The sequence below is a fragment of the Montipora capricornis genome, chromosome 3 (assembly GCF_036669925.1).
Source record: "Montipora capricornis isolate CH-2021 chromosome 3, ASM3666992v2, whole genome shotgun sequence".
Classification (NCBI taxonomy): domain Eukaryota; kingdom Metazoa; phylum Cnidaria; class Anthozoa; order Scleractinia; family Acroporidae; genus Montipora; species Montipora capricornis.
In genome coordinates, this window is record NC_090885.1 from 4,968,333 (window position 1) to 4,990,030 (window position 21,698).

A 21,698-nucleotide genomic window follows, 5' to 3' on the forward strand; every position below is an offset into this window, starting at 1 on the left:
TAGCGATGGGCACAAGAATGGGACCTAGCTATGCCAATCTTTTTGTAGGATATGTTGAACACCAATTTTTTAATCAGTACAACGGCCCCAAACCTGAACTCTACGGCCGTTACATCGACGACTGCATCGGCGCTATTTCATCCAGCAGAGAAGAACTCGATCAATTTATAACCTCCGTCAACTCTTTTCATCCGGCTCTTAAATATACCTGGGAAATTTCGGAAACTTCATTGGCTTTTCTAGATATCAACGTTTCTATTAGAGGCAACGTGCTATGTACTAGTGTGCACTACAAACCTACTGATTCACACAGTTATTTGTTGTATTCATCGTCACATCCATCACATGTCAAGAACTCCATCCCTTATTCTCAATTTCTTAGACTTCGACGTCTATGTAGTGATGACTCCGATTTTTCCAGCAAATCAGAGGAGATGTGCCAGTTCTTCGAAAAACGTGGCTATCCTGCCTCTGTGGTCAAAGCGGGCCATCATCGCGCCCAACAATTTGATCGACAGTCATCACTACAAACGTCACAAAAAGATAAGAATGACAGAATTCCATTCACCCTCACTTTCCATCCTCATAATCACGCAGTCAAAAGCATCATTCTTAGTAATTTTAAATTACTCCAAAATGATCCCGAGACTGGTAGAATCTTTTCGCAACCTCCACTTATTTCATTCAAACGCGACAAAAACGTAGGCAACTTTTTAGTTAGAAGCGCGCTCAAAACTAACGAGCAACCCGGCACTTTCAAATGCGCGCGCTCACGATGCAAAACTTGTCTTTTCATTGTTAACACTAGCAAGATATCGGGACCTAAGCGATCTGTTAAGATCACCGATCGTTTCACATGTACCTCCGCAAATGTCATTTATTGCATAACCTGCACGTTATGCAATAAATTATACATTGGTGAGACAGGTAGACGACTAGGTGACCGATTCCGCGAACACCTTCGCGATGTTGAGAAGAATGACAAGGATGCATCCAAGCCAGTCGCTCGCCATTTTAATCTGCCTAACCACTCCAAAAAACACATGGCTATCTGCGGCCTTTCCCTACATCTAGGTACGACGGAAAGCCGCAAGAATCTGGAACAAAAATTCATCTTTCAAATCGGCACCCTTAATCCTCACGGTATTAACGAACGCTTTTCATTTAACTAATATATTCCTATTTTTCACGTTGCCATGTTACCACCAATAGCATAGCTCCTACTCTACTATAAAAACTACACGTAACCCATAATCCCTCGATTCGCTCTGACGAAGGGCTAACGCTCGAAACGTCAGCTTTTAGAATCTCTGTACGGTGGCCAATTTACATTATCAACTCCGTTGATAAAACCAAATTTTTGTATACGACTTGTCATAACCGAGCTCGATTAGAGTTCTTTTATTCGTACTCGGTTGTTCCGATAAGAGTCGGATCACTTTAGTTTTATGTGCAACCGAGGTCGATTTCCCTTTATCGAGCTCGCAAATAAAAGTGAACACGATGTCCAAAACAGAGCTCCGATTTAGTCGTGTACGCAGACGCAAGGACCACGAATTTGAAAGCGAGCTCGCACTGTAAGTCGAGCTCGATCGAGTCTGAGCACGATGGCCACACTGGATGTCGCATCTTTCGAGTTCCAGTTTAAACCCTCGGATCGTTATCGTTATTTTTCGAGCTCACTTCTTATCGACCTCAACAAATCGAGAGCGATTTCAATGGAGCTTGGATTTCATTCCGTTGAAAATCGAGGTCGATTTCATTTTTTCTTTTCTTTTCCACTTATCGCGTGATCGCATCTTTCGTTTTGCACCCTATACTACTCATAATGTGGACAGCATTCCAAAGTTTTATACTGCGAGATAAGAATAATAATAAGAAGAAGAATAATAAGAATAATAATAATAAGAAGAAGAAGAAGAAGAAGAAGTTAATTTCAACAATAAAAATAACTTCATTTTATGAGAGTAACACTTGACAGTACAGCACTGAAAAACCTGTGGCCCTCCCTTAAAATGTAAGAAAAGCTAACTTACAAGACAGTGGATTGCATGTACAATAAAAGTACCTTTATCCCTAAGAAATGATAGGAAAACTATCTAGTCCTGCATAACTTCCCTGCTTCGTTATTCTTAGGAAACGGTGACTTTTTTCCCTCTTTTTAAATGCTAATAAATATAACTTGGAAATAAAGTGGTTTATTATAAAACTGAGTAGTAGATATTTTTGCACTACTTGTCCAAAACCTTTTCCCCTGATGATGATGGTTCAGCAGCCTTTCAAATTGCTTTCTCTTTGGATGCCTTTCTGAGCGTTATTCCAGCTTCTGCACGATTTTTTAGACCTCATATCACAACTTGAAGCTTTGGGTAAAAGTGTACTGACCGCCGCAGACTGGACATAGCCTTGCGCTTGTCGCCGTTAAAATCTATTACCCAGTTCTTGAATTGAAAACGAAGAGAGAAACCAACGTGACGGAAAACCCACAGCTTGGTGCAATTGCGTGAAATTGAGGTGAAGATGCAGTTTCGCTTCATGTGCGCCTTCGCATTATACACCTAGAAACTTCTCACCGTAATCGCTTATGGACGGTGCCTACTATTGTTATTTCGCATACGGTCTGCGCATCTCGAGATACTCGTATTTCTTATAGCTGGTGCTTATTAATACAGGGATATCTTGGTGCTGTTCAACCACGCACTTTTCAGAAATAATTAAGCTTCCATTGAGAAAGAATGTCATACATTGCTTTGTATTTTAAAGGTTTTTACGCATATTATTCATCAATTATCTTTGAAAAATGAGTGGTTACCCAAAATTCAGTAACAATTGTTAAGATCTATATTTCCTGCATAATCATAAACCGGGGCAAAAATACCTTTGAATAGGTGCTTAGAAATACAGAGATATCTTTGCGCGGCTCAAAAATATACGGAGACAGCAGAATTTAGCAAGTGATCTCGGTATCCAAACAGAAAATTGAGGGTAACCACGCATTTTTCGGAGATAATTAAGCTTCAATTGAGAAAGAATGCCATACATTGCTTTGTATTTTAAAGGTTTCTACGTATATTATTCATCAATTATCTTTGAAAAATGAGTGGTTCAGTGACAATTGTTAAGATCCATATTTCCTGCATAATCATAAACCGGGGCAAAAATACCTTTGAATAGGCCATTTCCGAGTTGCCGTTTGTCTCGGTTTCGAAGTGAGTCTTGGTGCTCAACTATTGTAAGGGAATTTAGTTTGATTTGCATGAGAATGCACAACTCATTTCCATTTGAATGGTTGTGCACCAGGACTCGCTATGAAAGTGAGGCATGCAGCAACTCGGAAATAGGCTATTAGTAGGCACCGTCCTCATGGCTTGTAATTAGTCATAACTGGCCAAATTTTCGTCAGCAAAATAATTAAATTTCTCAGACAATGATGGTTCATAAACAAAGTTGTGAATTTCAAGGATTTTTCAAGACCTAATAAAGAAATCAAGTACTTTTCAAGGACCTCAAACGAATTCAAGGACTTTTCAAGACGGGTACTAAAATTCAAGACCTTTTCAAGATTGTGCGAACCATGCAGCAAGGGGCCCTCCCTGTTCCCTTATTTTTATTTTTCCCCTTTTAGTCCTCTCGTAAAAGGCTCGGGGAAGGGGACGACAGGAGAAAGAGCAAGAATCAACACCTTTTGTTTTTCGGGTTACTCGTCCCATTTTTTCTTTGTTTACAGCTGAATGCGACATCTTATTCAGGACCATTGCTGTAATCTCAAACCAAAGAAAACCAACCTACAAACAAATGGAAAGAGTCGCGAGGCAGAAACGAGTAAAGACTTAGTGTTAATTGGCAATAACCATGATCGTGATGATAAACGATTCCGAGGGTGCATGGGTTCTAATATGTCAACATCTTTTAGCTAGTTTTTCCTTGCCAATTTAGATCAAAAACCACAAGTCATTTGTAACCAATTTATATTAGTCTTCACAAGAAATCACTATAAATCCAGTGACATTAGCCCCTCTGAAAAGCTGCTGGCTGGCACGACCTTTACCAAAGCCATCTGTGTCTATTTTGCTTTCCTTTTTTGATTTGTAGCTAGGTTGTTATGTTGAAAGAGAAGACACGTTTTCCTTTGTTGGTGGACTAAACAGTTTATTAATTTTAAATTCTTCACAGACAAATCAAAGTTGTTGCTTCATAAATAATTAATTGTATATTCCTTGACTTGGATTGTACGATCATTTCTTAAATTCATAAGTTAACGTTTTTTTCTATTTGTTTACTCATTCGGTCATTCTTTTTTCCCAACCAATTATTGTTTTAATTCACCATCCACTCCAAACTTTCCTCATTCATCCATTTGTACTTTCGTCCATTCATTTATTGAGGGTCGCAATGGGGGTAATCGTTAATCATGAAAAGCCTAGAAAAGGTTTCCATCAGGCGTTAAAATGGCAAAATAATAACCGTTAGCCGTGAAATAAAAAACAAACGCATTTAGCGTGTTTTTTTTTTTAATTTGAAAAGTGGAATAGGGAGTATTTCGAATTATTTAGAGACTCCAGAACACTCGACACCGTTTTACCAATTTTGACATTCCGTCCCGCCCTTAAGCAAGACAAAACAAGTCCCAAATAATCCCCAGCAATAGAGGATAAAGTAAGAGAACGGATCCCCATGCCCCATCACAGTTTTTAAAATCCATTTTTAGTTCCACAAGGTTCTTTAAGTTCTCGTACCCAACGCTGTGCTTATTACAAATTTCATTACGTCATTACATCTGGCCTATTCGATGCCTCTCTAAAATAAAATTTTAAAAAAAAATTAACCCTTCCATGGGGCTCCATTCTCTTAACTCGTCCTCTCTTGCCCCCAGTTGGCAGTTTTGACAAAAATGTAAGTTGCATTCTGATGACCAATGATGTATTCTATTCAACTTATGTGTACTAAAGAGAACCACAAAAAGCCAAAAAATTTGTTCATTATCAATACGGGAGGTTTCTTGTTTTTCATGCAAGTTAACCGTTACGGAAAAAAAAGACTGTTGGCAATGAAAAGCCAATTTTTTTATCCGGTGGCTGTGAAAGCTTTCCCCCCATTGCGATCCTCTCACACAATAACTCTTACATTTGCATTCTTTGTTGCTTTATAAAATTCCTTCTAACATGTTATTGTTCCACCCTGGGTTTTTTTTCTGGTGGTGCGTCTACTTCGCCCTGTCCGTGATGCCCTTTCTTCTTTTTATTTTTCTTATTCTTTTTCTTCTTTTTCTTCCTTTTACTCTCCTTTCCAACACCTGCTTCAAAATATAAACACAACACTAAGTTAAGCAGTTATTACCCTTCTGTGGGATTTTCTTGGCTCGTGGTCTAGAAACTGGATTGCAGTTAATTATGCTAAAGGCCAGTTACCTTCATCAACTTTGTCCTCTACTGTTTTTTCAAGGTTTTCACTCTCAACCTCAGGTACTGGTCCAAATGTCACCTAAAACCATAAAATCACAGTGGAAGTATGACAATAGCAAAAACACAACACGGTGTTTTTCCTTTTGTTATACTTCCACTAGTTAAATAGCATGCAAAAGTGTTCATTTATGATTCTTAGTCAAGTTCGAAGCAATCCAGTCAAGCCAATCCAAAATAATCTAGTCCAGCCAGCCCAAACCATTCCAGTCCACCCTGTCCTAACCAATCCAGTATGGGCAGTCCAAACCAATCCAGTCCGCCCAGTCTGAACCAATCCAGTCCGCCCAGTCCGAAAATAATCCAATACGGCCAGTCCAAATTATTCAGTCCGGCCAGTCCGAACCAATCCAATCCAGCCACTCCGCCCACTCTGAAAAAAACCAGTCCGTGCAAGCTGAACCAATCCAGTCCGCCCAGTCTGAATCAATCCAGTCTGGCCAGTCCGAACCAATCCAGTCCGCCCAGTCTGAACCAATCCAGTCCGGGCAGTCCGAACCAATCCAATCCGGCCAGTCCAAATTATTCAGTCCAGCCAGTCCGAACCAATCCAGTCCGCCCAGTCTGAACCAATCCAGTCCGGGCAGTCCAAACCAATCCAATCCGGCCAGTCCAAATTATTCAGTCCAGCCAGTCCGAACCAATCCAGTCCGCCCAGTCTGAACCAATCCAGTCCGGGCAGTCCGAACCAATCCAATCCGGCCAGTCCAAATTATTCAGTCCAGCCAGTCCGAACCAATCCAGTCCGCCCAGACCGAAACAATCCAGTCCAGCCAGTCCGAACCAATCCAGTCCGAAAAGGCGGAAGACCACGCAAAACAATGCCCTAAGCGAAAAGTTGCGTGCTCAAACGATGGTTGTCAGCATACTCTAAGCAGGGAAGAGATGACCACGCACATCTTGTCCTGCGAGAAGCAGCTGATTCCCTGCTCAGACTGTGGAATATTCACGACAAGAGAAAAGCTAACGCACCACCTCGCTGAGCTGTGCTCCTATACGACTATTTCTTGTCCTCTTGGATGTGGGGAGATAATGCCAAGGTAAGTCATGTTCTTTGTCTGGTGCAGCAATATTTCACGTTATTTTAAGGTGTTTCGGGGAAATCTTTAGTTAATCATTAGTTTAACCTCGAAAACGGTGATGTGGAATCCTTTACTGATAAAATGATCGTTACATCACAAACGACATGATTCTGAACAGAAACGACCTTTATCCAATCGATTTGGAAATTGAAAAATGTTAGGCCGACTTTTTTTCAATATTACTAAAATGCAATCCGTTTCAATCTTGTCCATCATTGTCCATCCATGCTTCTCTTTCCTTTTGCTAAATTTCTTTTATGCTGCTGAACGATTTTACTGAGTGGTTATTGCAGTGTTTCTACTTTTTAGGTATTTTAGGTGATATGAAATTACATCATTTTGCGTGACATAGCCCCTTTAACTGTAGCCTGCGAGCAGGCCGGCTTCCCCATTCCTCTCACCGGCGAGACCGGCTCGCGGTTGCGGGCTTGACGGGCGAAAATAATTTAGTGAGCCTACCCGCAGCTACTTTAACTCCATAATAGAGTGCCACTTCAAAGATAACCAACTAAATTTGCTATATAGGTGGATATACCGACACGAACAAGAGGATCTGGATAAAAGTTTAAAAAAGTTGTCAGTAAACGTTTTAATTTTCTTGCAGTTGTCATGTTACTCTTCATCTCAGCCAATGTGGAGAAAAGGCTGTACAGTGCGCTGTCAGTGGATGCCACGCGATCTTCCGGAGGAAGGACAACGAAAAGCACGTGACTACTGCCGCATCGAGTCACATGGTTCTCCAGACCGGAGAGGTGCAGCAGCTGCGTCGAATTATTTTCCTCAAGGTGCATTGGAATTAAATTACCTCGCACAAAGAGTTTAACAGTTTCAATGAGAACTTATCAACCAATCCCATCTTGGTGGAACACTCTCATGCTTGCCATTGCCGTAGTGCAATTGTACTAACCTTTTCAAAAGTTTCAGCCAGAGAAAAGGCTCCCTAAAATGCTAGGTGACCTTTTTAGGGTACAAAATCCGTTAAAAATGGGCAAGTATACCATTTATAATATGTTCGAAAATCCTTGAACACACAGGAAAGCAAGAAATTTTACAACAAATGTTCGGAAAATTCTAGATCTCAAATCGTCTTCCGAACAGATATTTTCTGAAAATTGACTTTGGGTGCCCCTTGTCACTCACAACAGCTTACATATACAAATCACTTCGACATGCTGCACTACAAAAGAATAATAGCATAACATCTATTTTTGTCCACTGAGAACAGATTTTATCAAATGAAAGCCATTGATTCATGGATGAAAGTAAGACTTTCAATAAAGAACGTTCGGGTCTGGAAACTGATAGTGCTTTTTGTTCCCTTTGTACAGAGCTTCGACAAGACCCCCGTAATACGATTACAAGAGGGGAGCACATCCGCATTTAAATGGGAAGTTGGCCAGTTCAGAAATTATGTCAACTCGACCATTGCCAGCACATGTTTTGTCTCTGCTGAAAGACACAGGTGGAGAGGCATATGCGAAAACTCCGCTCTTTACATTCAACTGCAATCATCAGTACACCCTGTGACTGCAAAGATCAGGTAGAGAGTTTTCATATTTGAAAATCTTTTTATGAACGGACAACTTAATTGATGTTTGAAAGTCTAGCATAACCAATCCCTTAACTTTCCTATTAGGCTGTCGTGTACTTTATTTCATTACGGAAAGCTAAAAAGGTTTTTTCTTGTCTCCGCAGGGTAGTTCCGTTAAACGGCAGGGAAGAAGCAGTTTCTGTACCCATTACAGTCATAAAGGAAGGGGAGATGGTGAAGGCTGGTAGCGACAACCTTACTACCTCCTGGTTTAACAACAACTTATTAAAAGTAAAATTTATCATTACAAGCTACAATTACGAGTAAAATTTAACTGATTTCCCCCTTCCTTTCAGTGATGGCAAAGGTATACAGTTTCAGTACTGAATGTAAAGATTTATACTTTTTTAGTCGCGATCCCAGAAAATCAAAAAGGAAATTACAATCATGCAGCGAGGTTTCATAGGGATGAAGTCATTACCAGGTCTAAATTTCACTATTCATTGATTTTTTGGGTGTTGTTAAATATGACTGCTGACTTTACAAGCAATAAAGATGTTAACACTTGAAAAAAGCGTACCCTTTTATTCAGTATATTGCTCCCCATCGCATATAACTAATAAACGGAAAACAAATCAACAAATACTACACGGTTCAGCGCGTGCAATCAAGTTGTTGTTGACGCAATAGGTGAAAGAAGGGTAAGAGTCACACTCGGCGGTATCCAAGTGGACTCTACCCTCTTGAGTGCATGCTTAGAACACCTTCCAAGTGCTACTATATAGATCGATAGTACATGCCGAACCATTTAGTTTTTGTTTCATAATATTGATAAAACACCTTAAGACAATTTGTGACATCCTTTGTCTCCTTTGAATGCCTTCGCTTTTTAACTCGTAGAGCTAGCTCCCACCTAGGCTTACAGATCGCTTTTAAATTACCAGTGGTTCGGATAAGACAGCCGCTCAGGGGTTAAAAAAGTACATTTCTAAGTCATTTTTTTCATAAAGCTGGGAAGAAATTTCAGCATTTTAAGCTGTAGACTGATCGGTCATCATTTCAGTTTGAATCAATACTTTTTTTTTCGCGGTTCAAGCGTCAGTGTTTCGTAACCATTCACCTATGGGCAAGTAGTAAATGGGTTATTGATCAATGAAAGCGCGCGTTTTACTTTTGTTATGTTATTTGAAATTTCTATTAGATGTTCAAAAGTGTTTTGTAGTCAGTCGGCTTCAGTCAAATGTTGGATATTTCTTCCTAGCAATTTTACACCCAGGCATACTGCGGTATCACTTATGAAAATTGCATCAATGATGGACCAGATCTCGATTTCTCTCATTGCTTGGAACCGATGCCCACTGGCAGACAAGGTGTTGATTAAAAAAAACTAGAACCTTTAAAGAAATTTGAAAGAAGCCTAGTAACATTCGAAAATGCATTGACTCCTTTTAATTGCACGAAAAAGCAACGCAACGTTCTGCATGCATGATCAATGGCAATGAGCTCCATTTTTCAGAGTTCCCAATATAAATGAGACGGTAAAGAGAATGGGATCCTTTTTCCCTATAGACACACATAGGACTGTATATTTCTTTCATTTCATAGAAATTCATAAAAAAAAACTGGTAATAGAAATGATCTCATTCCCTAAAAGATCAAGAAAAGAAAGGGAGTACCGTTTAAAGGACAGAAAAAAGTAGTTTATTATTAGTTGTTGAATGGTGTACGACCTTTGACAGGCCGAGATAGGACCCCCTGATGTCCAGTCGGTCAGGTTTGAACATGTGTAATGACGGACCGTGAAATCCAAATCCTAAACTCAAAGTAAACTGCCTTTGGATAAAATTCAAAGCGAAAAATTTTGTCAGGCAGGTTTTAAGCAAACACGCACGTTACAAAACTGAAGGAAAAGTGGTTTTTTGATCATAGTAGCACTTTAAGACTTGATTTCAAAAAGACACCGGATTATTTATACTGGAATTTTACTATTTAATATTGAGAAAGCTGGATCGGGGAGAAAATGACGTACAGAAAATGAAATATACGCGCATGCGGCAGAATTAATACTCACTCCAGCAGCACGAGAGTACCAGTTTCGGCCTTTTAGACTTTTAAAATAGCATGTGTTTGCACATACAACAGACCTAATCGGCTAACTCAATGTTGTACCCAATGCAAACCTTTATGGAATGAAACGGTTTGTTCTAAAGGCTGGTTTTCACTAGCGATGGAGTCGGAGTCGTAAGAGCACTTATGACCTAGTGAAAATCAAAGATCGAAGTCACAAGTCAGAAGCTCGACGGAATCGGAGTCAGAAGAATCCGAACGTTCCCATTTTCTTCTGACTCCGCTTATGACTCCGTCGCTTACGATCCAGTGAAAACTAGATTGTCGGAGTCGGAAGCAGAAGCGGAAGAATCAACCAATCACAATGCTTGGAATCGAGTATTGTGATTGGTTTATTCTTCAACTTCTGCTTCCGATTCCCACAATGCAGTTTTCACTGGATCATAAGCGACGGAGTCATAAGCGGAATCGGTGTTCTGGTTCCGACTCCGACAGATTGATTTTCACTAGATCGTATCGCTCTGAGTTTCTGATTATGAACTCCGACTCCAACTCCGACTCCGATTCCATCGCTAGTGAAAACCAGCCTTAAGTATTTCCCATTATCACTTAAATACAATAGACAAAGAATATTAGTACCGGGAGATTTGAATGGGTGGGTACAGCATTGACTTTCCCGATTAGCTCTATAACCCGCATTTAAGCAGGGTAAGCTAGACCCGAACCTCGGAGGTCCAACCGGTCAATTTTGAACTTGAGTAATGGACGACCATAAAATCCAAAATTTACACTAAACGTAAACAGCCTTTAGATAAAAACAGAAGTACGTTACAGTTGAAGCGGTTAACTTGCAACTCTTTTCCTTGGAACAAAGCTGGGGATTTTAGGACAACAATTTTATGCCCTATTATGGGTAAAAAAGATCGCAACTGCACGATCTTCGTTACATGCAAATAAGGAAATTTTCAACCTAAAAAAAAACCAACTCTAAACCAGAGTTAAGCAAACTGTCAAAATCTGAAGAAAAAAACAGAAGTGATTTTTTTTATCATAGACCTTTTTAATAATGGCGGCCCAATGAAATAAGTCTTTCTAGCCTCGCTGCGATTCGCAAAATTCAAGAGATTATGTTAACCAAATTGAGACCAGTAGGTTGAATTAACATAAATATAATAGAATATTTAATCGCTCGCCATTTAGGAAAGTGGTTTATAGAAGCATTTTAACGGACTGTTCACATTTTTTCCGGTGCTTTGGGGTTGTTGTACAAAAGGAAAATTTCAATCAACTGATTCGTGGTCATTGGTTGCGATTACACTTGAGAGAAACACAGTGTAACACTAATGTTGACAGTACTCCAGTGTTAACTCTCTGGTGTTTTGAATCCTAAGTGGAACACTGAACAATAGAACTTGATTTAACACTAGTGGTAACTTCCTAGTGCGACCGCAACCATTAACGGTAACGAACACTTAAATGGTTTTCTACGAAATTTCGCAACAGCGAACGTTTTTGAACTTGATATTGTAAGAAAATTTTGCCCCTCATATTGTAAGCAACTAAACGCAAGTTTTCTCGTAAAATAAGGATTATGTCACGCGTATTTACAGAAGCAGCCTTTGTAGCTACGTGTTCAATTTCTACAACTTTTAAAAATTCTAATCATTAATTTTACTTGACCCCCGTGGGATTACCTATTCCTTGTTTCCACTCTATGTAATGCAGATGGCTGTATAAACTTACTTCAAAACATTAATTAATTTCGGGGACCAAATGGAAAAAAAAGTTAACGCACTACTGCGCATGCATCACTTGCGGATAACAAAATTGCACATATCGGGGGCCCCCAAATAGGAGCCCACTCTCTAATAATATAAGCGCCGCCAACCAAAAGAAAAGAGAACTAAAACAACAATAACTAAAAATGAAACATTTCTTTAGCAGCGATCGACGTTTTTAATTAAATATATTACTTGCATTTTCCGAAACAAGTTTATTAAACCATATGAACTTTCTTTGAATCAAGAACAATCAATCAACCAAAAAAACCAATCCCAAATCCCTCAGGGAAATTATGCTCATTGCATTGATCCATCAAGTCTTTGGGCCTGGCTCATTGTTATTCATTGACTGAAATGCACATCCGGTAGAATTGACAAGTACTAATTGTGACTGTCGAAGAGTTTAATTTCTCCAAGATTTAACATTTAGTTGAGAAACTACACTATGAATTTAAACGAAATCATAGATTTAGAACGTGGACCCCGATCTGTACTGATCGAGTGGTTACAACGACGCTACTTGCTTCCAGATCCACTTCATTGTAACCAGTGTAACCAAGCAATGGAACTCACTAAGCGGAACGATGATCATGTTGATGGATTTTTATGGTAGGTAGTGCTGTTTTTCCCTTCGACTTTACATCTGATGCAACTAAAAAAGAACGGTTAAAACCCAAAGGTTACTGGAAAGTAACTTTGCAAATGCACCTGCTTTGCATTGTTCCTCTTTGATGATAAAAGCTATATAGGCTATATAAAATAGGAACCGAGTCTACCACACCTAATATTTAATATTTTGTCGACGAGTCCTTTCAAAACATCCATTTCCTTTGACGCATTCTGTTTTCCTTGGATATGTAATGTCTTCTAAAGAAGTATATTTATCTCGGCCTAAAAAAGTAATATAATGTAACATAATACGCGCCCACACCGAAATTTTTTATTACCAGAACTGTTTAGGTTTTTATAAATAGTTTTCACACTGTGGATAAACTGAGAATGAAGCCCCATTAGAAGGTTAATTATAAACAATGAAATGTATGTGAAATTAGTCAAGCCTGTGATACCATTATTTCAATATACATCTGCGTGTTCCAGCACTCGGCACTACTCTATTCGAATAGTGTGTGGGTTCTTCAACGTCCCACAGGGAACTTATGAACTTACTAGAAGAAATTTGTGAGACTAGGCCTGCGGTTTGTAGTCCTTATTCTGAGAAGATTTGAAAGGCTAACCATTTGCAGATGTCATGAATATTACTGAACAAAGGGAAACCGTATCGTAAATACTTTTGTTCTTGGGCCATCGTAGTTTGATCAAAAATAAGACACAAACAGCAGTGATAAACATATTGAACTTGTTCATTTTGATTATGACTTAACGTTTCGTATGTGCTCTACATACATTTTCAAAAGTAACCGTTGAAAGTTAAAACAGCTATTTATATATCATCCGCTTTGTTATACATAAATAACTGTTTTAAATTTCAACGGTTACTTTTGAAAATGTATGTAGAGCAAATACGAAACGTAAAGTCATAATCAAAATGAACAAGTTCAATATGTTTATCACCGCTGTTTGTGTCTTATTTTTGATCAAAGGGAAACCGATGAAACCACTTTTTGGAAATAACAAACGGTTTAATGCCCAAGGAAATAATGTATGGAGTAACTTCTTGCACTAAGTATGGGCTATTATTCTGTTTGGTCGTTGTCGTTCTCTTTCGCGCTCCTTTCCTTTCTGTTCTAGTCATAGGTCCTCCAGGCATCATGTAACCCTATCAGAGCTTCTAAAGATATGCTAAAAATTGCAATACAGAGAAACAAGCAGCTCTATTCAAATTAAAAACAGACAGTCAGCTTGAGTTTATATCCGATCATTGACTTGAATAACTGCGTAGCAGCCATTGTGGACCACTGCTATCATGATATGTAAAGCTGGATTGAAACCAGCGAAAAACGCAGGAAAGAAACACTATCCAAACAGTTTTCCACCTGAACACGAAAAGCGTTGACTCTATGAACTTGATGTAGTGTGGCCGTGTAGCAACGTCGAGCCACAGAAAGCGCGCGAAAAATGAAGCCTCGTGTTAACATGGATTGAGCCTGCAATCCAATCAAAACCAGTACCTAGTCAGCGGTCAACTTCCAATAAAGAGCAGACCTCGGTGTCATCTAAGCTTCAGCCCGCGATATGGTCGCGTGATACTGGTCAGCGGATACCGTTTTTGACAGGTGTCAATTGATTAAAACATGGATGTCCCTGTTGTAGAATCTAAGGGTCCCTAATGTTGCAAGATGTTGCGTTGAAATGTTGCGGGCGTTTGGTCAGGTCTTTAGTCATTTCACGTTGTTGTTTTGCCCAATTAACAGGCGCTGCAGCGGATGCCGTAAAAGAAGAAGTCTTAGGACCAATACTCTTTTTGAAGAGTTCCCTAAGGTAGCTCTAGCCACCCTCCTCAAGGCCATATACTATTTCACTCAAGATGACCCACAGCATAGAATGGTGAGAGCTCTTGAAATTAATGCTTCTCTGACGTCGAAGATATGCAGACGACTTCAAGATATCTGTTCTGTGGACCTACAAATCAGACCATTCATTCCATTCGGAGGTCCTGGAACTGTGGTTAAGTGCGATGAGAGCAAGTTCAACCACAAGCCTAAGGTAAAAGTTGTAGCCTCTAAATAAATGGCGTATAAAACAACTACCCAATATTGCCACGACATATTTTCTCGTTCAGCATCACCAATAAGAATAATTCACACCCTGACAAATGTAAACGAAAACTGAGTCATCACGGCAATAAAAATAAAATAACCCATAAACTATGAAAAGAGTTTGAGTATCAGATATGGTTTTCTGCTTCTTTGGTTTAAAAAAGAACTGTAAGACCAAAAAGTTGCGTTTCAAGTTCTGGCCGTTTATGTCAAGCTAACATCTGCATCTCTTAATAAATCTTGCAGTACAACAGGGGAAGAAGAGCTGCAAGTCAAGCGTGGGTTTTTGGTGTGGTATCGGCAGAATATACTCCAGCAAGAGGCTATTTCCAAGTTGTGGAGAGAAGAGATGCGGCCACTCTGCTGCCCATCATACAGAGGTGCCTTCTTCCAGGCACTATAGTGCACTCAGACGACTGGGCTGCCTACAATCGATTGATCGGGCTGCAAAACGTTAGAGCACATGAAGTCGTTGTCCATGCTCATAATTTTGTTGATCCACGAACTGGCGTGCATACCCAGGAAGTGGAATCAGCTTGGGGCCAACTAAAACTTGGTCGCAATAGGAGGAAAGGGTTGAGGAGACAAGATCTCCAATCCTACCTGGACGAGAGAATGTGGCGGCAATGGAGAGGTGGTAGTTATGCTGTGATAATGCGCAATTTTTTAGCCGTTTTGCCTCTGCAATTTCCCACGGACACTCCAGTTCTCTAAGTAATCGATTTTTGCCATGAAAAATGTATATAACGGTATTTCTATGTATCCTATACACTACGAACCACCACTTTGAGTTTAACCGTGCTTATAGCTAATGCCAATCCGCCACATTTTCCCAAGCGTTGAAAATTATTCATTGTTACATATTAGCGGAACAATAATTGTTTCCTTAAATGTTTTTGCTTCCTGTAAATATCATTACACCAAAGTTAGCCAATGAAAGCACATTCGGACGAGTTAATACAATGCGAAGTTGCGATCTCACAATGAACATGATGCAGTTGCAATACATAGTAAATGAAAACTATCTTTTAACAAAAAGAAAACTTCCTATCTGAGAAAGTATGCCTTTACAAGTGTTTCCGGGGTGGGTGGGAAGATACACAACCAATCTCCGTTATTCTTAGCAAACCGTGACTATTGTTTTCCTCTCTTTATCGTCGTGCCTCGTCCGACGGATTCATAGTTTTGAATTTTCAAGAAAAAAAAATGATATGAGGAAAGAATTCTTTTAGCTTTTAGAATTTTTAAATCTTTTACTCCGAAATACAAACTTGGGTAGCACTCATTATCCAGTGGATAAGTCATGGCGAAACCAATAGTGCCATCCAATGGATAGTGACAAGAGATCATGATCTCTTGATAGTGAGTTTTCCTGGGGAAAAACGTTATCCACCTTCTCAACAACTGGGGCCAGATTTTCATTTCAATTTCAATTTCAACCCCGGCCAAAGTAGACGTGACAATCGCTTTCTTTCCACGTGGGAGGAAAATATTTATCGCCTAGTTTCCTCTCCTCTGCCCCTTGTCTGCTCCTGTTCAACGATAAACAACAAATTAAAAAGGGACTGCATGGTTTTATTAAAGGAGAACCGGGCTTTTTCGCAAATATCGCTGCTACGTTCCAAAAATAAAATAAAAAAGAAACAGAAACAAAGGAAAAAGGTTTTGGACAAGTAATGCAAAAATAAATACTACTCAGTTTTATAATAAACCAGTTTAGTTCCAAGTTATGTTTATTACAATTTTATGCAAAACAAAACGAAAAATGCGATCACGCGATAAGTGGAAAAGAAAAGAAAAAATGAAATCGACCTCGATTTTCAACGGAATGAAATCCAAGCTCGATTGAAATCGCTCTCGATTTGTTGAGGTCGATAAGAAGTCAAGCTCGAAAAATAACGATGTCAAAACGATCCGAGGGCTAGTTCGTAATGTAAACTGGAACTCGAACGATTCGACATCCAGTGTGGCCATCGTGCTCAGACTCGATCGAGCTCGACTTACAGTGCGAGCTCGCTTTCAAATTCGTGGTCCTTGTGTCTGCGTACACGACTAAATCGGAGCTCTGTTTTGGACATCGTGTTCACTTTTATTTGCGAGCTCGATAAAGGGAAATCGACCTCGGTTGCACATAAAACTAAAATGATCCCTAACGGAAATCGAGCTCGAGTCGCGTTCGTACTCGAGTAGTGATTCGTAGTCGATTTCTTGTATTCGTACTCGGTTGCTCAGGAACTAATACTGATCCGTTATTTTTGCATTACTTGTCCAAAACCTTTTCCCCTGATGATGATGGTTCAGCAGCCTTTCAAATTGCTTTCTCTTTGGCTGCCTTTCTGAGCGTTATTCCAGCTTCTGCACGATTTTTTAGACCTCATATCACAACTTGAAGCTTTGGGTAAAAGTGTACTGACCGCCGCAGACTGGACATAGCCTTGCACTTGTCGCCGTTAAAATCTATTACCCAGTTATTGAATTGAAAACGAAGAGAGAAACCAAACTATTAACACGGTGCGAAAGAAGTGACGGACAACCCACAGCTTGGTGCAATTGCGTGAAATTGAGGTGAAAATGCAGTTTCGCTTCATGTGCGCCTTCGCATTATATACCTAGAAACTTCTCACCGTAATCGCTTATGGACGGTGCCTACTATTGTTATTTCGGATACGGTCTGCGCATCTCGAGATACTCGTATTTCTTATGGCTGGTGCTTATTAATACAGGGATATCTTGGTGCTGTTCAACCACGCATTTTTCAGAGATAATTAAGCTTCAATTGAGAAAGAATGCCATACATTGCTTTGTATTTTAAAGGTTTTTACGCATATTATTCATCAATTATCTTTAAAAAATGAGTGGTTACCCCCAATTCAGTAACAATTGTTAAGATCCATATTTCCTGCATAATCATAAACCGGGGCAAAAATACCTTTGAATAGGTGCTTATAAATACAAGGATATCTTTGCCCGGCTCAAAAATATACGGAGACAGCAGAATTTAGCAAGTGATCTCGGTATCCAAAAAGAAAATTGAGGGTAACCACGCATTTTTCGGAGATAATTAAGCTTCAATTGAGAAAGAATGCCATACATTGCTTTGTATTTTAAAGGTTTTTTGCGCATATTATTCATCAATTATCTTTGAAAAATGAGTGGTTACCCCCAATTCAGTAACAATTGTTAAGATCCATATTTCCTGCATAATCATAAACCGGGGCAAAAATACCTTTGAATAGGCCATTTCCGAGTTGCCGTTTGTCTCGGTTTCGAAGTGAGTCTTGGTGCTCAACTATTGTAAGGGAATTTAGTTTGATTTGCATGAGAATGCAAAACTCATTTCCCCATTTGAATGGTTGTGCACCATTCTCATGCAAATCAAACTAAATTCCCTTACAATAGTTGAGCACCAAGACTCACTTCGAAACCGAGACAAACGGCAACTCGGAAATGGCCTATTCAAAGGTATTTTTGCCCCGGTTTATGATTATGCAGGAAATATGGATCTTAACAATTGTTACTGAATTGGGGGTAACCACTCATTTTTCAAAGATAATTGATGAATAATATACGTAGAAACCTTTAAAATACAAAGCAATGTATGGCATTCTTTCTCAATTGAAGCTTAATTATCTCCGAAAAATGCGTGGTTACCCTCAATTTTCTGTTTGGATACCGAGATCACTTGCTAAATTCTGCTGTCTCCGTATATTTTTGAGCCGCGCAAAGATATCTCTGTATTTATAAGCACCTATTCAAAGGTATTTTTGCCCCGGTTTATGATTATGCAGGAAATATGGATCTTAACAATTGTTACTGAATTGGGGGTAACCACTCATTTTTCAAAGATAATTGATGAATAATATGCGTAGAAACCTTTAAAATACAAAGCAATGTATGGCATTCTTTCTCAATGGAAGCTTAATTATTTCTGAAAAATGCGTGGTTAAACAGCATCAAGATATCCCTGTATTAATAAGCACCAGCTATAAGAAATACGAGTATCTCGAGATGCGCAGACCGTATGCGAAATAACAATAGTAGGCACCGTCCATAAGCGATTACGGTGAGAAGTTTCTAGGTATATAATGCGAAGGCACACATGAAGCGAAACTGCATCTTCACCTCAATTTCATGCAATTGCACCAAGCTGTGGGTTTTCCGTCACGTCTTTCGCTCCGTGTTAATAGTTTGGTTTCTCTCTTCGTTTTCAATTCAAGAACTGGGTAATAGATTTTAACGGCGACAAGCGCAAGGCTATGTCCAGTCTGCGGCGGTCAGTACACTTTTACCCAAAGCTTCAAGTTGTGATATGAGGTCTAAAAAATCGTGCAGAAGCTGGAATAACGCTCAGAAAGGCAGCCAAAGAGAAAGCAATTTGAAAGGCTGCTGAACCATCATCATCAGGGGAAAAGGTTTTGGACAAGTAGTGCAAAAATAACTACTACTCAGTTTTAAAATAAACCACTTTATTTCCAAGTTATATTTATTAAAATTTAAAAAGAGGGAAAAAAGTCACCGTTTCCTAAGAATAACGAAGCAGGTAAGTTATGCAGGACTAGATAGTTTTCCTATCATTTCTTAGGGATAAAGGTACTTTTATTGTACATTCAATCCACTGTCTTGTAAGTTAGCTTTTCTTACATTTTAAGGGAGGGCCACAGGTTTTTCAGTGCTGCACTGTCAAGTGTTACTCTCATAAAATGAAGTTATTTTTATTGTTGAAATTAACTTCTTCTTCTTCTTCTTCTTCTTCTTCTTCTTATTATTATTATTATTATTCTTATTATTATTATTCTTATCTCGCAGTATAAAACTTTGGAATGCTGTCCACATTATGAGTAGTATAGGGTGCAAAACGAAAGATGCGATCACGCGATAAGTGGAAAAGAAAAGAAAAAATGAAATCGACCTCGATTTTCAACGGAATGAAATCCAAGCTCCATTGAAATCGCTCTCGATTTGTTGAGGTCGATAAGAAGTGAGCTCGAAAAATAACGATAACGATCCGAGGGTTTAAACTGGAACTCGAAAGATGCGACATCCAGTGTGGCCATCGTGCTCAGACTCGATCGAGCTCGACTTACAGTGCGAGCTCGCATTCAAATTCGTGGTCCTTGCGTCTGCGTACACGACTAAATCGGAGCTCTGTTTTGGACATCGTGTTCACTTTTATTTGCGAGCTCGATAAAGGGAAATCGACTTCGGTTGCGCATCATATTGGGTTCCTGAGTACCCGAGGCCGATCAAAAGAAACAGAGTCCCAATACAGAACCCGGATCCTACAATAACTAACGGACTCCGTAATGTTAGCAAGGGTTAAGTGGACCCCGTTTCAAGTAGTACCCCGAAGGTGGATTTAAAAAGAGAAACACTCGGCGCCCGATATTCTCACTCGAGCCCCTTATTGGAAGAAGGCTTCCCCCCCTTCCCTTGTAAACAAACGGACTCCGAAACCAAACATCACAGCGGATGAAAGATCGGGCCCGAAATCGGCTGCCTTTAAACGTTTTCACTATCTCTGTTTTTTCTCCTTTGTATCGTTAGTCTTTTTGTTTTTTAAAAGATATGCAACAAAGGTGGGTGAAATGTAAGACAAAATTATTTCTAAAATTTGGTTTTATCAACGGAGTTGATAATGAAAATTGACCACCGTACAGAGATTCTAAAAGCTGAGGTTTCGAGCGTTCGGTGGCCAATTTATATTATCAACTCAGTTGATAAAACCAAATTTTTGTATAGTACTTCCCCACCGACGCTGCAACCACAGTTTCTTTGGAAACTACCCCCTTCAAAATTATTTCTAATCTGGTCATTACTTCACACCTTTCTTTTCCTCTAAAACTGATAAGGTAAGGGGTCTTAAGGGATGTAGTAATATATTGCGCCTTTACTTTCCTCGTTTCGATATTAATGCTTTTTTGGTAGTCATATCTTCAAGAATTACAATCCTCGTTTTGATATTACTTAATGCTTTTTTGGTATTCATATCTTCTCGAATAATTTCTTAAATTACTCGTGAAACTTAACTGATCCAATTTTTCGCGTCGGAAAGACTGAAAAAAGAATTTCTCCCGATTTGCATTGGCCTTTATCACTTGCAGGGTCACATTTCCCCTCTCTTTGTGCGCTTTTATAAATGTTGCTATGACGCCTAAGAAACTACTTGCACGCCAGGGCAGCCTATATTTAGTGTTCCTTCACGATTCATTAACAAACAAACAAATCTAGCAAACTGAAAGTTTTCAAAAAGTGTACCAACATCTTTTGTCAAAATTATTGTTGAACTATAAAAAGTATGAAAAGGTACCACTGCTGTCATCATTACCTTTAATACAATTTTATTGCTCACACTCAGTTGTTCAATAATTCCTCTTTTGATTTTTTGACTCATTTAAGAAAAGTTATGCGCTTCAGATCCTGGCCACCATATGAAATTGAGGCTGGAGTTTCTGCATTTCTTATGTAAATCTCAGATTAGTTAGCATTGCGGCAACGCAGTAACCCACTTTCGATATATGAAAATTCAGTCTCATTGAAACAAAAGGCATCACTGTGAGGCTCCAGGGAATAAATTAACTCATACAAATCCATGCATTGATTCCCCTAAGCCTTGTAATCATGTGTATAAAAGTGAGGTCTGTATCATAGCAAGCTTCACTCCAACTTCACTGCCATGTAATAGCCAGGTTACCGATTATACCACTGTAAAATGGTCTATTAACTGTTTTGTTTTCTAAGGTCCATCTGTTGTAAAACCGCGTCATTGCGGGAAGTACACAGTAAGGAACTTTCTTGTTTCCCATCATAAACAGCTTTTAAAAAAAACAAATTCGCATCTATAGAGAGTTTAAGCAGGACATTTTCGACAAACAGTAGACAGTTGTGTGTCACAAAAGCATGCAAATTCACTCTTCGACTTGTCTCACTCAATATATCTAGTTAACAGACTAAAGAAGCTTAAACGTCTTGCTTAATCTCTCTTAGTCTTCTCCTATATTGTTTATTTTTTCTCTCGTCACATTTACCACTGACAGACAACGAAGTATAGAAGGGCCTTTTGC

At 39.2% G+C, this 21,698-nt stretch overlaps 2 protein-coding genes and 2 long non-coding RNA genes across 6 annotated transcripts; 2 read left to right on the forward strand and 2 right to left on the reverse strand.

Annotated features, from left to right (window-relative positions):
- Window positions 1-4,128: 4,128 nt before the first annotated feature.
- Window positions 4,129-6,220, reverse strand: LOC138041967 (uncharacterized). Its single transcript, XR_011130906.1, has 2 exons — window positions 5,409-6,220; window positions 4,129-5,293 (listed from the first exon to the last, which is right to left on the reverse strand). It is a non-coding gene; the product is annotated as an uncharacterized lncRNA (long non-coding RNA).
- Window positions 6,221-6,261: 41 nt separating this feature from the next.
- On the forward strand, window positions 6,262-8,496 carry LOC138041071 (uncharacterized). Its single transcript, XM_068886844.1, has 4 exons — window positions 6,262-6,499; window positions 7,146-7,326; window positions 7,870-8,081; window positions 8,237-8,496. The coding sequence occupies exons 1-4, from the start codon at window positions 6,345-6,347 to the stop codon at window positions 8,397-8,399; spliced, it is 711 nt and encodes a 236-aa protein (XP_068742945.1). The 5' UTR covers window positions 6,262-6,344; the 3' UTR covers window positions 8,400-8,496.
- A 2,801-nt stretch (window positions 8,497-11,297) lies between these two features.
- Window positions 11,298-19,763, reverse strand: LOC138041998 (uncharacterized). Of its 3 annotated transcripts, none has more exons than XR_011130912.1 (3): window positions 19,718-19,763; window positions 15,909-16,636; window positions 11,298-12,572 (listed from the first exon to the last, which is right to left on the reverse strand). It is a non-coding gene; the product is annotated as an uncharacterized lncRNA (long non-coding RNA). The 3 variants fall into 3 exon arrangements; XR_011130911.1 differs by having other exon boundaries at window positions 15,909-16,575; window positions 19,657-19,763; XR_011130910.1 differs by lacking the exon at window positions 19,718-19,763 and having other exon boundaries at window positions 15,909-16,683.
- Window positions 13,800-15,886, forward strand: LOC138041993 (uncharacterized). The gene is made up of 2 exons (XM_068887717.1): window positions 13,800-14,584; window positions 14,884-15,886. Exons 1-2 carry the CDS (start codon window positions 14,231-14,233, stop codon window positions 15,349-15,351), a joined length of 822 nt encoding a protein of 273 aa, XP_068743818.1. The 5' UTR covers window positions 13,800-14,230; the 3' UTR covers window positions 15,352-15,886.
- Window positions 19,764-21,698: the final 1,935 nt, after the last annotated feature.

Excerpts from the sequence above, each read along its gene's own strand:
- LOC138041071 (XM_068886844.1), top strand. The coding sequence starts at position 6,345 with ATGACCACGCACATCTTGTCCTGCGAGAAGCAGCTGATTCCCTGCTCA. Across the intron at positions 7,327-7,869 it reads GTCGAATTATTTTCCTCAAG|AGCTTCGACAAGACCCCCGT; the intron begins GTGCATTGGAAT and ends CCCTTTGTACAG. Across the intron at positions 8,082-8,236 it reads CCTGTGACTGCAAAGATCAG|GGTAGTTCCGTTAAACGGCA; the intron begins GTAGAGAGTTTT and ends TTGTCTCCGCAG.
- LOC138041993 (XM_068887717.1), top strand. The coding sequence starts at position 14,231 with ATGTTGCGGGCGTTTGGTCAGGTCTTTAGTCATTTCACGTTGTTGTTT. Across the intron at positions 14,585-14,883 it reads AGTTCAACCACAAGCCTAAG|TACAACAGGGGAAGAAGAGC; the intron begins GTAAAAGTTGTA and ends TAAATCTTGCAG.